Source organism: Scyliorhinus torazame, chromosome 13 (assembly GCF_047496885.1).
Source record: "Scyliorhinus torazame isolate Kashiwa2021f chromosome 13, sScyTor2.1, whole genome shotgun sequence".
NCBI lineage: Eukaryota > Metazoa > Chordata > Chondrichthyes > Carcharhiniformes > Scyliorhinidae > Scyliorhinus > Scyliorhinus torazame.
The window spans coordinates 33,038,477-33,053,552 of record NC_092719.1 but is presented as its reverse complement, the minus strand read 5'-3'; the positions used below and the strand labels follow the sequence as shown (position 1 = coordinate 33,053,552).

Sequence of the window (15,076 nt, the reverse complement as noted above, 5' to 3'; positions counted from 1 at the left end):
CTATTTGAGTTTGAGGCAGGGGCTAAATGGGAATTTTTTAAAGTCTCAATGGTTAGCTGGAGGAAACCGAGGTTATTCAAGCAGTCTGATTACAAAAGTAAAGCGGGAAGTCATCAGCATTCACGTGGATGTTTACTCCATGCTGTATATAATGTCACTAACGGTACCATGTATATGAAGAGGATAAGAGACTTTTGTACAATAAGTGGCTACTTCATATGTAGAATTAGTTTAATTTCCCCAGTAAGTCTCATCCAAGACTAGAGTTGTCAAGAGTGAAGATTGCATCATGCCTAAGTCAGTCACTCATGACTTTAGTTGGGGTTGTTTTGATGCTGTGGAAAAAGTGGAAACTTAATTGGAGAAGTTCAAACAAAGAGGCATGTAAAAGATGGGCAGCTCTACATCCTGAATGAATTATTTATTGGAGGTGAATCAAAAAAATGGCCTCATAAAAAGGTGACCTTGACAACCAGGGATGTCAGGTCTTCACTGCCCGAAGGTTAAATGCATACACACCAACCCAAACTCAATGGCTGAACTCTCTGGATATCCTTGAATTTCAAGGAACTCAACCAATTAAAACAGGAAAAAAATCCAACCTATCTCAACAGTTAACAGATATGGAATTCCTGTAAGAAACCTAACTTAACCACTCAAATGGATGTCAAACTTTGTGAAGATGTCAAGAGTGATGTGGACAACAGCCTCTTACTCAACCCAGAGCAGAGGAGTGGCCATACAGATCACTGAGCACCATTATCCCTCCTGATAAAATGTCAAATCTAACAATTCTGAATGGTTGGCAAGTGCATCTTCAGGCTCACATGAGCAGCCAAGGAATCACAAGTACACCTCAAACACCTAGGAAGATGGAATCAGGCTTCCCAATGTCAGGCATTACTCCTACAATGCCCAACTCTTCCGGATCTTGATCTGAAATCTAGCCCAGCTATACAATCCAAGTTTGGGAACAGAGACCCTTCTATGCCTGCCCTTTTCAGACCCAGAAAGCAGTTCAGAAATACAGTACTTCAAAATAATTAGTAAAAGCGAGTTGGCAAAGAGCTTATGCCGATAACAAAAATAAAATCGAAGGCAAGACTTAGAATAAGTCATATGTCAAAGGAGTGGAAGATCACTTAACCTTCAAGAGGAAACAAATGTTCCCAAATGATTGTCCCTTGGTGAATGATGGGGCAATTGCTTATTGTATGTGGAAACTGACTGAATTAAGACATTATTAGAGTGGGTGAAGTGAAAAAGGCCATACATTTTCATTTATATTGTAATACATTTTCATACAAATAGAACATATAATGTTCTATACACAACTAAATGCTGTTGTGAAAGTTATACTTATAAAATATCTCGTCATTGCTATTCCAATGAGCAGCACAACTTGTGGAAACAAAACAGTTTAATTAGACAGTTACAAGCACCTCAAACAATTGGCTATTGTTACAATACCAGAATTCTTTTGTCCACGATCTAGTTATTGCAAAGGCAGATGGAAAAACCAGCAATTGGTAGATTTAGGAATGGTGGCACCATAATTAATGTGGAAAATGGGAATAAAACTAGACAGTTCACTTTAACATCATTGACTGTCTAGTGCACACTTGAAGATCTGACAAGTAGAAAACGCGATGAGATGGAACATGCCAGAATAGCATTTGACCACAACATTCTGTTACCTAATAAGTCTTTCATTATACAGAGCAACTCAGGAAACATTTAAACTTACGTTTCAAGAATGCAATGCTTACATGGATGATTAAAAAAAATACTTCCTATTTACATTGTTAATCCCTGAAAAAGCTACACAGACCAGTGCAATTTATTACGTCACTGTCTGATGCTGAGAAAGCAATGCTGTTAACTGACTAAGATCAACTTTCCTTTTATGCTAAAGTCTGTGGGGTCTGCTGTATTGTAGATTGTTTTAAACAAGTTTGATCAGGTCCACTTTTATTTTCACTTACATATCAATGACTATCATTTCTTAATTCTGACACAGCAAAATATTTTAACATATAAATTTTTGTGACAAAATAGTAAATCTGCACATAGAAAAGTCACTTTTTTTCTCTTTTACTCTCTTTTGCAGGCTTCAGTACAGGAAATCACAAATCTTTTTCTTGGATATACATCTTAAATGCTGAAGCACAGTAAGGACAGTTTCATAAAAAAGAAATATTTTTTGTAATGCCAAACTTGGTGCAGGGCCCATTCTTGTAGGTATGTTTTCATAAATAAATAAAGGCGATTAAGGGACTTTTGCAATGACTACGAAGCATACTTGGGGGCCAGGTAACTTGCCTCCTTTAAAGGGCTGTTTTAGGACTAACCTGTTGCTATTGGGTATGGTTGGATTCAACAGTACAGCATTAACGGAGGCAACAAGTGTAAATTTTACACAGCCTCCTTTGTAAGTAGACAAGCTCCAGAACATGCATTCTCTTAGCCACATTACAGTTTAAGTCCCATTTCTGTATTTTATGGAAAGATATTTTACAGGAAAATCTACAGATTTTACAAGAATAACGCTTCTTTCCTACTGGATACAATTGTACAGCACTTTGCAATATCTCAGCTACTTCCTTACTTGATACAGTAGCCTCTTGCCTTTATCTTCTTGTCATTCAATATTAATACTCATCAGCTAAAACAATTTTCATAAATAGGTACAAAAAATATCCAAACACGTGAAAAAAACTAACATTTTTCTCATTACTTTCAGTTAGGAAATTTAACATGAGAAGGTCAGGCAACACAAGAAACAAAGCATCAAGACATGTTAAGTGTTTTCAGCAGAGTCAGTTGGCCAACTACCTCTTGCTAAGGACAAAAACTACCCTTCCCAAAACACAGTGCACAAAAGCAAAATTTCAAACATTAACAGTACTTCAGAGAGAACAATGGTCTGATGTTGGAGCCATCTGATTTACACCTCTGATGTTTGAGAGTTTGCCACTTTGCTGGGTCCACGATGAAACACTGGAGTGATGGTTGGCTCCTTGAGGAAAGCTGGCAAATGCTGCTAGGAACCAAGCCAGGGGTGTCGGAAGCATTCTGCTGCAGAAGCGCGTTTCTCAGGGACCATTTCTAACATGGGCAGCAAGAAGTCAGTGAACTGTACAGCTTCTTCATGAGGCCATCCATATTTCTCTATTAGCACATCAAATAAGCTCCAGGGTTTCAGTTTTGTAATGTGTCGTAGTTCACCTATGCACAAAGTACAAAGCAGTCAATAAAATCCATGAGTACACTGAAGGTTAATATTAGGGTAAGAACAGGTCCTCAAAGCAAAACGTGTTTGGATTTCAGATTTTTGTGACTCTATTACATAACGTTTACAACAAAGATGCAATTTCCAACATCAGGTGGGTCTCTATAAACTGAAAACTGCAGCCTTTACCCATGAAGTGGGTAAATGGTTCTCATCTCAGGTAGAAATCTTCAACTGACCCCTTGTCAGTGTACTTGACCTTCTACCGATACAAAATTCCATGAGGTCACCCAACCAGACCGAGGCGCTAGGTGGATTAGGAGATCTCCACCCCAGTAGAACTTGCCTCCAGGCTATCAATGATGCAAAGGCAAGGCTGTTGGGCTTCACCCCTGCGTGCAGCCCCGGCGAGTCTGATACCCTGAAAATGGCCACCAAAGGACAAGGCTCCAGATCAATGTTAAGAATCTGGGACATAGTGCTATAAAGGAGGCGGCCCCAAAGCCTCGCAGCCTGGTACGCAACCAGAACATATGGGTGCAGTTGGTCAACCCACAGGAACATTGCTCACATTTGTTTTCTACCCCCAGAAAAAAACACATTCTAGCCTTAGTAAGGTGAGCCCTATGTACCACCTTTAGATGGATCAGGCGGAGTTGTGCACAGGAAGACGCGGAGTTTAGTCTGTGAAGGGCTTCACTCCACACTTCCTCATCCAAAATAGGTCCCAATTCCCCCTCCCTCATCCACCAGGGCCAGCTCCAGCGACGATAGTGACAGGAAATGACGGAATGGCCTTTCGTACAAAGTTACGAATCTAGAAGTATCTGAACAAATTGGTCCCAGAAAGTCCAAACTTTACCGACAGATCCTCCAGGCTGGCAAACCGTCCCTCCACAAATGAATCCCAAAGCTCTCACGTCCCTTCCCGCCCTACGACCTAAGCAACTAATCTTGACGTCTCAAGTAGGTGGTTATCGCAGAAAGGTGGTTATCGCAGAAAGGGGCCAACAATAACATGGATTCAAGCTTAAAATGCTGCCTAAATTGCTTCCATATCCTTAGAGTGTACATAACCATCGGTTCGAAGAATATCTCACCAGTGAGGACGGCAGGGAGGCCATTACCATTGCACGCAAGCTAGAGCCCCTACACAAACTCACCTCCATCTGTCGCCATATGGAATCCAGATCGCTGAACCACCCCAGTAGCTTCTCAATGTTGGCCGCCCAGTAATAGAAAAGAAAATTAGCCATCGCTACACCCGCCCAACTGTCGGTCCCTCTGAAGAACGTCCCTACAGATCCTTGGGGTACTACCCATCCATATGAAAGATATCTTATTTTTTTAAATTTAGAGTTCCCAATTATTTTTTTCCAATTAAGGGCAATTTTAGTGTGGCCATTCCACTTACCCTGCACATCTTTGGGTTGTGGGGGTGAGACTAACGCAGACACGGGGAGAATATGCAAACTCCACATGAACAGTGACATGGGGCCGGGATCGAACCCAGGTCCTTGGCGCCATGAAGCAGCAGTGCTAACCACTGCACCGGCCCAATATCATCTTATTAATCTCAACAAAAAAAGATTTAGGAAGAAAAGTGGGAGACACTGAAAAATAAACAAAACTCTCGGGAGAATATTAATTTTAATAGACAGGACTCTTATCCACATTGTAGGAGGGATGTGTTAGCCCTGGAAAGGCTGCAGAAGAGAATTACCAGGATGTTGCCTGGGCTGGAGAGTTTTAGCTATGAAGTGAGATTGGATTCACTTGGATTGTTTTCCTTGGGAGCAGAGAGACTGATGAGGGGACATGATGGAGATGTATAAAATTATGAGGGGCATAGTTAGAGTAGATAAGAACAAACTTTCCCCTTGGTGGAGGGGGCACAGATTTAAGGTTAAGGGGCAGGAAGTTTAGAGGGGATGTGGGGAAAAACTTTCTTACCCAGAGGGAGGTTTGAGTTTGGAATTCGCTGCCTGAAAGGGTGGTGGAGGCAGAGAACCTCATAACATTTAAGAAGTATTCAGATGTGCACTTGCGATCCCAGGGCTTAAAAGGTCAAATACTGGAAAATGGGGTTAGAATGGTTAAGTGGTTGTTTTTGACGCGGTGGGCTGAAGAGCCCTTTCTGTGCTGTATGATTTTATGACAGGGGAAGGTTATCGCACTTTTGCAAGTCGGGCTTAACCTTGCTCACCAGATGAGCGTATTTCAATTTATGGAGCAGGGCCCAATTATGGGTCACCCGGAAACCCAAATAACGGAAGGTAGAACTGGTACGGCTCCTTACTTCTAGCCTTTCTTGGAATTCTCCAGATACAGTCTCCTTATATCTTCGGGTGGATGTTTTTTTGCACCCCAGGAATTGGGCAAAAAGGCGGGAGCTACCTGGTTCACAACCGCTCCCTACATGCTGCCACTGGAAGTCTCGCATGCCACAGGTTAACAAATATCCCTCTGCTATGATAAAAAATGCCCCAAACTACATGGAATACTCACCAAACAATTCTCCCATCAATTCTGAAAGGAGATAAATAGCACATCACCAGCTCAGTTCTTGAGGTGACTGAAAGGGGACTAACTAAAGTTGAACAGTTGAGCACCTTTATGCCAAATGAAGCATTCATATCACAGAATGCTGAAAGTGAACTAGTCATAATTCGCTGTTGCAGGCTCAATGCATAAACAAAGCATATCAAAGCTATCCTGCAGGACATTGGTTATCCTGATCAGATAATTGTTCACTCTGTATCGCACAAACCCACAAATGGCTAAAGACTACCACTTTCAGATCTGAAAATTGCCTGGTCTACTTCAAATTATCCTGGAAAGGCAATGTATCCCCAAAATGTGAACAACAGGTTAAATAAGTCAGTTCAAGCTGCAAGTGTGCAGTGTCAACTTGAGTGGTACTTTCCACTAACAGGATGCTGCCATCAGTCCAAAAAGACATTTTGCCTACTACACAATTGAGCAGTGTGGTGTATAAATTTCAGTGCTGGTGCGATGCCAGGTACGATTGGTTGATCAAAACAAACAGCATATTCCTCTGGCTGTTGATAATAGACAGAGTATAGACTTTGCTCAACCAGCCCGTGCATGCAAAATCCAAAACAAAATGTCCACTATTGGGTGTGATTCTGCGATTGGGCAGCACTTGCTAAACAATGCTGAGTGAGCTAATTGTTAGACGTTTTAGTTGCTGTGATATGAAGAGTCTAGTTCTGTTCTTTTTTCACAAACACACATTTATTTCCTTCCAACAGCCTTTGCACAAAACTCTCACTATACATCACCTGACAGAGGCCACCTGAACCCCTTTACATATCAGTGTCAATTAATGGATACTTAACATAAATGAGACAACTAATTGCAACGTCTCTTAACCCATTACTTAACAGTCTCCCCTTCCTTGGAGAAAAAGAAAATTTTTTGAAAACAAAATTTCAAGAAACTCAAAAACACACATGATTTCCCCCTTTTTTTTTTGTTTGGACGAGAAAGAGAAGAAAAAAACAGTCACAGAAACAAGGGCCCTTCATTAACAATATCCAAAAGTTTCTGTGAACTCGCCCCTCTTTTTGTAAAACAGTCCGACAGTTGATAGCTCCTGTCGACCCATTTAATTTTTGTTATTTCCCCTCTGTCCAACATCTGCTTCAAACTTGCGATGTCTATCCGTAACCTCTTTTCATTGACACTTTTTGTAGAGTGCACATTTTCCCACAGGGATTTATTGTCAATGTGACAGTCAATAGGTATATTACCCAAATCCCCTAATCCCAACATTTCTGTCAATGTCATACTTATATAAAAGGCCATATCCATCGCCTCTACAAGGCTTAACGTCTCAGCAGCCAAAGTGCTTTTTACCACTCTCCTTATTTTCTTTGTTTCCCACACAAGCGGGCAACATTTATCATTGTCCCCAAAAAGGAAAATTATAAAACCTCCTGCGCTTGAAACCCCATCACATAAATTTGCGTAGGACGCATCACTATAAACTATGAGTTTCAAGTGCTTAAGGTCACCTAAAACCGGGAACTTCAAAACACACTCCTGCATTTTTAGTTTGGCCAACGCTTTATTTGCTCTTATTATGTCTTCTATTTTGAGATCATTCATTTTTGTACTCATCAAAACTCACGTCCGGTCTAGTCTGTCTACCTAACCAGTTCAGTTGCGCAATTAAACTTTGCAGTTGCTCTTTTTCTATCTTTGAAACCATTGCGTCTTTTTGTGAAACACGGCCACGACTAATTGCTATTCAGCTGATGCTTTCCAAATAAGATTGCTGACGTAAAGTTGCCCCTAACTTAGTCTGTCCAATTTCCAGTCCAATATATTTAATAAATGCACCGGAAGCCTGACTTCCAACCCTGAATTCTTTCCTCAAACCAGAGATTACAATAGCTTCAAAATCACTAGTCCTACCCCACAAAAAATCATCGACATGCATCATAAAAATGCCAGAAAGATTTCCTTTATAGTGCCAGTAAAACATTGCAGGATCTGCTTTCAACTGGCAACAGCCTAACTTTAACAAAACTGACCTTACCAAAAAATACCAGACTCTAGATGCATCATTTAATCCATATACACATTTGTTCAACTTCCAGAGTACCCCTTGGGTGTTTGCTGCTTCTTTAGGAGGACGGAGAAAAATGACTCTCTGGAGCTGATGCCCCTGCAAAAAGGCAGCTTTTATATCTATAGATTTGCATTCCCATGCCTTTGTGGCTAATAGAGCCAAGAAGATCTTTAAAATAACCTTTCCTGCTGTAGGTGAATCTACCCTTCAATCCTGATCTTCCAAGTTTTCTCCAAATCCCCTTGCCACAAGCCTGGCCTTTGCCTTATAAGTTCCATCCGGAAGAACCTTTTCCGTGCAAATCCATCTGTGGGATAGAGCTCTTTGTCCCCTATCCGGTACTTCTGTGTAAACCCCAAATCCACTCCAACTGTGCAATTCTTGCTGTTTAGCTTCTTTGATAACTTTTTCATCTAATTTATTTGAAGCCACCAAAATCTCACGTGCATGTGGGCTTCTACTCCTATTAGTATTCGTAGTCTTACTCATGTTCCGAGATCTTGATAAACTACGTCCCCTCTCCCGCCTGGTATCTCGTTCTGTACTGCTACTGCTTGATCTTTCCCTTCTGCTGTGGGATGTCCTTTCAATAGTTCTCGACCTTTTCCTGCAGACCTGTTCACTATCTGATGTACTATCTGAACTGGCACTGCGTTTCTGTGCCTTCCATTTTTGAACTTCGTTTTCCCAATCCTTGTCTTGACTCCTTCCCCTGAATGCTGTACATTCAACCAATGTTTATACTTTCCAGTGGCCTTCCCTGCTCTACTAATAGCAGTTGCATCCTTCCATTGACTGGACCCTTCAGGCAAGTATGTCACTTTTGTACCAACTTTTGGCAGTTGCCCTTTCGGAGAAATGGCCTGTTCTAATTCATCAGAAGTGTTGTGTTCCTCCACAGAAACCCTGTCTATATCAATTAATTGGTCCTCATAGTTCTGTAACACATGCGTACCAGATAACTCTGGTTCCTCGTCTTATCTATCTGCTCTGTCTAAGTTTGAAATTTGAAATATGTACCCATTATCCTTGATGAATGTACCCAAACAGTTTGATTACCATGTTGCAAAATAATTGTTTTGCCATCTAATCCTATGATCTTCCCTGGGCCTTTCCATTCATTAGAATTGTCTCTCTTATAGTATACCATGCCTCCTTGCTGAAAAACGGCATCTGATGGCCGTACGTTATGTCTTAAAGCTCTGCGAATTCTTTCAGAGACTTCTGCTTCCAAAAAAGCTTTTCTACTGCGATGTAAAACCAGAGCTAATTGTAGTCCCCTCCCAAGCTGGAGGCTGGTCATCCAAAATGGACGGAATTTTAGGATTTGTACCAAACACTAATTGATAAGGACTATAGCCCCCAACCATCTGCAATGAATTCTTTGCATGTACTACCCATGCTAAAGCTGAATTTAGCCTGCAATTTGGTCGATCTGCCAATATTTTCCGAAGCATGTCATCGATGACAGCATGATTTCTTTCACAGACACCATTACTAAATGGGCTTTTTGCAGCCGTATTCATAACTCTGATATTCATGTTTTCACACATATCCCTAAACTCATCATTAGCAAATTCTCCCCCATTGTCCGTAAGGAATTTTGTCAGTGGACCCATTCCTGTCCCTATCCATTTTTCCACGATTTGATCCAGAATTGCTCTCTTTTCTTTACTTTGTACAATCGTTGATTGACTAAATCTGGTTGCTAAATCTACAAAATGCAAAATAAATATATTATTTGCTTTATCCCAGATCTTAAGGTCCATGGCCACAATGTCGTTAAAATCCCTGGCCGGACTTCCGGTGACGGCGGGCGGGAGCCGGCCGCACAATGGAGGTCTCCTGTTCGGGAACGGCATTTTCGGGGCTTTAAGACCGGTCCACGGAGGCGGCAAAAGCAGGGAGAAGGCACAGAGGAGGCACAGTGAAGGCACAGTAAAAAAAGAAAAATGTCGAGGGTGAGCAAAAAAACGGCCGTAAAAAAAACAGCTGAAGGTCCGTCGGGGGGTGGCAAGGTCACCACGGGGTCACCAAGGAAAATGGAGGGTGGAGCACCAGGGGAGGCCACATTGCTTATGGCTGAAGAAATAACTAAGGTGCTGGCTGCGGAATTCGAAAAGCAGTTGGCGCAGATTGCGAAATGCATGGAGACGGTGAAGAAGGAGATGAGGGAGGTTTTGAGTGCACTGGTGGAGGAGGCGGTCACCCCGGTGAGGACGGCGGTGGCGAGCACAGTGGCGGAGGTGCAAGAGTAAGGGGAGGCGCTGAAGGAAGTGGAGAAGTCGTTATTGCAGCACGGTGATCAACTTGCCTCGATGGGGAAGGAGATGCGGAAGGTGATGGACACGAACAAGGATCTGCGAGGAAAAATGGAAGACCTGGAAAACAGATCCAGGCGACAGAATTTGAGGATTGTGGGGTTGCCCGAAGGAGTTGAAGGACCGAAGCCGACTGAGTATTTTGCCGTGCTGCTGGCAAAACTATTGGGGGAGGGGGAGGATCCCTCCCGATATGAACTGGATCGGGCTCATCGGTCGTGGAGGCCTGTACCAAAGGCGAGTGAGCCGCCAAGGGTAGTGACTCTGTGCTTCCGGAGGTACAGTGTGAAGGAGAAGGTCCTGAGCTGGGCCAATCAGAAGCGGGTGGTGCAGTGGGCTGAGCTGGTATACGTGTATACCAGGACTTTACGGTGGAGCTGACGAGGAGTCAGGCTGCCTTCACCCGGGTGAAGAGGGCACTGTACATTAGCAAGGTGCAGTGCGGCGTTGTATATCCAGCGAAGCTGAGGGTGACTTACAAGCTCAGGGACTTTTATTTTGGAATGGCGGAAGCAGCGGAGGAGTTTGCGAAAGCAGAAGGACTGTGGCAGAACTGACGAATTGAGGAATGGCCATGTGCCGATGTAACCTCATGACTGTATTTTCTTCTTTTTTGTTTCACTGCGTGCGGGTGTAGAGGCTAAAGGAGCCAATGTTGTGTACATTTGGACAAGGGAAGGGATGGGACTTTCACTCGAAATGAAGGCTCTTTGGGGTGTAGGTGGATATGCGGGATTTGTGTGCTAAAAGGGGATCTTTGGGCTTTCCTAGGGCCGGGTAAGGGGGAAAGGGACCCGGGCGGAGCCTCCACGCTGGCCGGTTTAAGCCGGCCAGTGAACGGGAGTGAGGTGCGGGGAGGGGCTGGGGCTATCGGAGCCTGGCAGAACAGGGTCCGAGTGGTCTAGCCGTGGTGGAAAGTTGGGGGGAAGGAACCGAGGTTGGGAGGAGGAGTTTTACAAGAGGCAGTGGACGGGAGGAGCTGGAGACTGGGTGGGGGGGGGGGGGGGAGCTGTGTAGGTTAAGGGTGACCATGGGTAATCCCCGATTCCTTTTTGTCATTTGTTTATGTAAACATGCGGGTTGAGGTTTGGGGATTGGTGGGCAGATGGGATCGTTGTTATTATGGGGATTGACATATCTTGCTGATTGTTTATTGTTGATGGGTGTAAATGTGGGAGAAAATGTGAAAAAGGAGAATAAAAAAATGTAAAAAAAAAAAAAAAAAAATCCCTGACCAAAGGTAGGGTTACTATCAGTCGTGCTGGTGTCCTTCTGTACTTCCTACAAACTTCACAGCGGTCAGTAACCTGTTCTATCAGTTTAGTATAGTCATCATCCCTTACCCCTGCATCGTTTAATACATTTTTCAGCCTCCGAGGAGACAGATGTGCAAACTGCCTATGCAGTTTTAATACCACAAGCTTTTTATCAGCTAAAGTCCCATTTTCAACTGCCATTAACACATCCTTAACCACTCTACTTGAAATATTATTTGTCAGTAATGGAATACAATAGTGTCCCGACTGTGTAAATTGTAAGTCCACCGTCTTTCCAAAAAATGTTGCCTTATCCTATTCCATTTCCAGTTTCATGTGTGCTTTCTTCATCGACGGTCTGCTCAGAAGCAAAGGTATCTCATTTGATACAACATCCGTGCTAATGAAATGATTCACTCCGGCAATATTGCAAGGGATCACCACTCTTTTCAGCGACTTCAGAGTATTATTATGCCCAATCCTGAAACTTGTGGAACTTGCAAATTCCTTAACCTTGTTACGATTTTCAGTATTCAAAGAGTCCAGGTAACATTTTAACCAGTCAATTCCACACACAGTAGATGTGCAGCCACTGTCCAATACAGCACAGTTGAAGGATTCTGCAACCAACACCCTCATTACCGGCGTAAAACTGCTTGTCAATAGGACAATGCCTTCTTTCTGGTCACTATCTTTTTCCTCTTCTGACTCTTCCGTGTCATGTGTCGCTTCAAACACTCGATCATAACGAGTTGGACAGTTGAAAGCATAATGGTATTGAGAGTCACATCGAAAACATCGATTTATCATGCCCCGTGCATTTCTGGGGTTCATCTTCCTATTGTAGGTCCGAACTGGGTTTCTGTCTTCATAATTTCCTTGTCTTGGTCTCCTTCTATAGTCTTGAGCCCTATTCGTAGCCATATGATTTCGCCATCCTGTTCGTAGTGTATCTTCCATATTCTGCCTTATTGCAGGCTGACCTATTTGGGTCATCAGAGCCATCGGAATCGAATGTTACCCCAGAAATGTTTGTAAAGCTTTTGTCATCTGTTTGAATAAGGTATCCTTATCATTAAACTGAACTCCTGTCAAAACCAGGAGCCTATCCATGTTGCTCACTCTAGCACAGTCAAGTAATTTAAAGGCCAACACAGACTGTGGAAATTCCAGGTTGTGTTTCTGCAGTCTTTTATATAGTCTGCCAAATTCCATTATATAGTCTTCCATGGAGATATCCTCCATTTTCCGTAACTTATCAAAATCCGACCATGCTTCATACGCACTTAACAAGTCATCTTTCTTATAAATCTTATCCATATGATGTAATAAAGTCTCCAGACATTCTTCTGAGTCTAACTCTTCCAATTCCAGCTCAGAAAGCACTTTGTTTCAGATTTTACTGCCATATGGTAGAGAAAGAGCCAATACCATACCTTGTTTTCCCTTTCCCAAAGCAGTTACCTTAGTCCACATAACTACTGCACTTCTCCATTGGTCGTACGATTCCCTTTCAGAAAATAAGGGAGCATAGTTATATCCAGCCATCTTAATCCTCGGTTCAGCCATATATCCATTTTTTTCTTTCTTTTCTCACTCACTCCTTGGTTTGATCTGGAAAGTTGTATTTTTCAACCCTTCACATTTACACAGCAACCATCCTCTGCTACCAATTGTTAGACGTTTTAGTTGCTGTGATATGAAGAGTTTAGTTCTGTTCCTTTTTCACAAACACACATTTATTTCCTTCCAACAAACAGCCTTTGCACAAAACTCTCACTATACATCACCTGACAGAGACCACCTGAAGCCCCTTTACATATCGGTGTCAATTAATGGATACTTAACATAAATGAGACAACTAATTGCAATGTCTCTTAACCCATTACTTAACACTAATAGCTACATTAACAACCAATTTAAGATAATCAGTGGAGCTCACTTACAAGATGCGACATACATTTAAAGGCAGGGACCTTTCCCCTGCTATCAAAAGGAATATGTGGAAGCCTTGAGTCTTTTTTGAATTACCCAAAAGCTTGTGAGCCTATAGTTCCCCATTACATTCTCTGGAAATCCCTCAGCCAGAGTCCACTTGCCAATCAACCCCCCTTTTCTCCTGCGTTATAAATTGTTTAAAAATTGGCATTCTTGCATTTGACCTGATGAGCGCAAAATGAAAAGCTTTGGCACTTGTCTCTCTCTTTAGCAATGTTGACCTTATTCAAAAGAAAAGAAACAGCTTTTTAAAAAATTGTATTTCAAAATCTTATTTTTTTGAAGAAAATGAAAATATTCTACACTTCAGTTAAGCTTTACACCTGCAGGAACACAAATAATTTTTTAAAAAAATAAATTCATTATTAATCCAGCTGATTCATATTGAAGTTAGTAGCTGTGTGCCTGACAAACCCAAGTTTAATTTTTGATTGGAATAGCCGAATTAAATTCTGAATGCCAAGAAGAGGTTTTAAAACTCAGTTTTAATTTACTAAAATAGTTATCTGAAGGAATATATAGGGGATTTTTACAGTAACTTCATTGCACTGTTAATGTAAACCTACTTTAATAATAATAATGATAATAATCTTTATTGTCACAAGTAGGTTTACATTAACACTGCAATGAAAAGATTATTATTCATTAAATTGTAACTTTTTAACCTCATCTGAACACCACCAATTAGAACTGGTTGATAATCGGTCAGAAAGCACATTGCTCTTTTAACTTTAGGATATAGGATTGAATGAAATCAGACTGCTGACCATATTTCTACATGAAATGAACCTTTAAAACAAAAAAATTTTTATTCAACATTTTTGATTATATAACAATAAAATTGTGAAACAAACAAAAGTAACAGTATCCACACCCCTAGCCCCACCCCCAAATAAACCTTCCCCGCTCCCCAACAGCTGACGGCGACCAGCTCTTTAATTGGGTACTTTAAATTTTTTTTTTTTAATGTACAAAATAAACAGCTGCCATCTTTTGTAGAACCTCTCACTAGCCCCCCTCACAATGTACTTGACTTTCTCGAGGTACAAAAACTCCATGAGATTCCCCCAGCCATACTGAGGCAATGGGTGGAGAAGTTGACCTCCGCTCCAACAGAACCCGCCTACGAGCAATCAGCAAGACGAAGGCTGGAACATCAGTCACCATTGCCACCTGCAGCTCTGGCAGGTCTGACATCTCAAATATGGCCCCTAAGGGGCAGGGCTCCAATTCAATTTGCAGAATCGACGGCAAGGTGCTAAAGGAGACACAAAATCTCATGAGCTCAGGACATGATCAGAACATGTGCACATGGTTGGTCAGGCCCCTTCCACAATGCTCACACTTACCTTCCACTCCCGTGAACAACCTGCTCAATCTAGACCTGGTTAGGTGGACCCTGTGCACCACCTTCAACTGTATTAGCCCAGTCTCGCACACAAAGAACTCGCATTCACCCTCCGCAGCGCCTCACACCACACCCCACCATCCAATTCTGCTCCCAACCCTTCCTCTCACTTGCTCTTAACCCCCTCCAGCGATACTATAGCCTCTGCCAGAATCTTCCCATAAATTCCCAAAGTACTCCCCTCCTCCATCCCTGCAAATGACAACACCCTCTCCAACAAGGATGATGCTGGCACTACCAGGAATGTCAGGAAAATCTTCC

The 15,076-nt window shown here is 42.3% G+C and overlaps 1 protein-coding gene across 7 annotated transcripts in view; it reads right to left on the bottom strand.

Moving 5' to 3' along the window:
• Positions 1-1,402: 1,402 nt before the first annotated feature.
• The window catches only part of srpk2 (SRSF protein kinase 2), a 366,377-nt gene continuing 352,703 nt past the window's right edge, over positions 1,403-15,076 (bottom strand). For all 7 annotated transcript variants that reach the window (XM_072471289.1, XM_072471294.1, XM_072471293.1 and 4 more), the window contains one exon: positions 1,403-3,228. In XM_072471289.1, the coding sequence (XP_072327390.1) occupies positions 3,044-3,228 (185 nt within the window). In that variant the 3' untranslated portion in view covers positions 1,403-3,043. The remainder of the gene's footprint in view (positions 3,229-15,076) is intronic.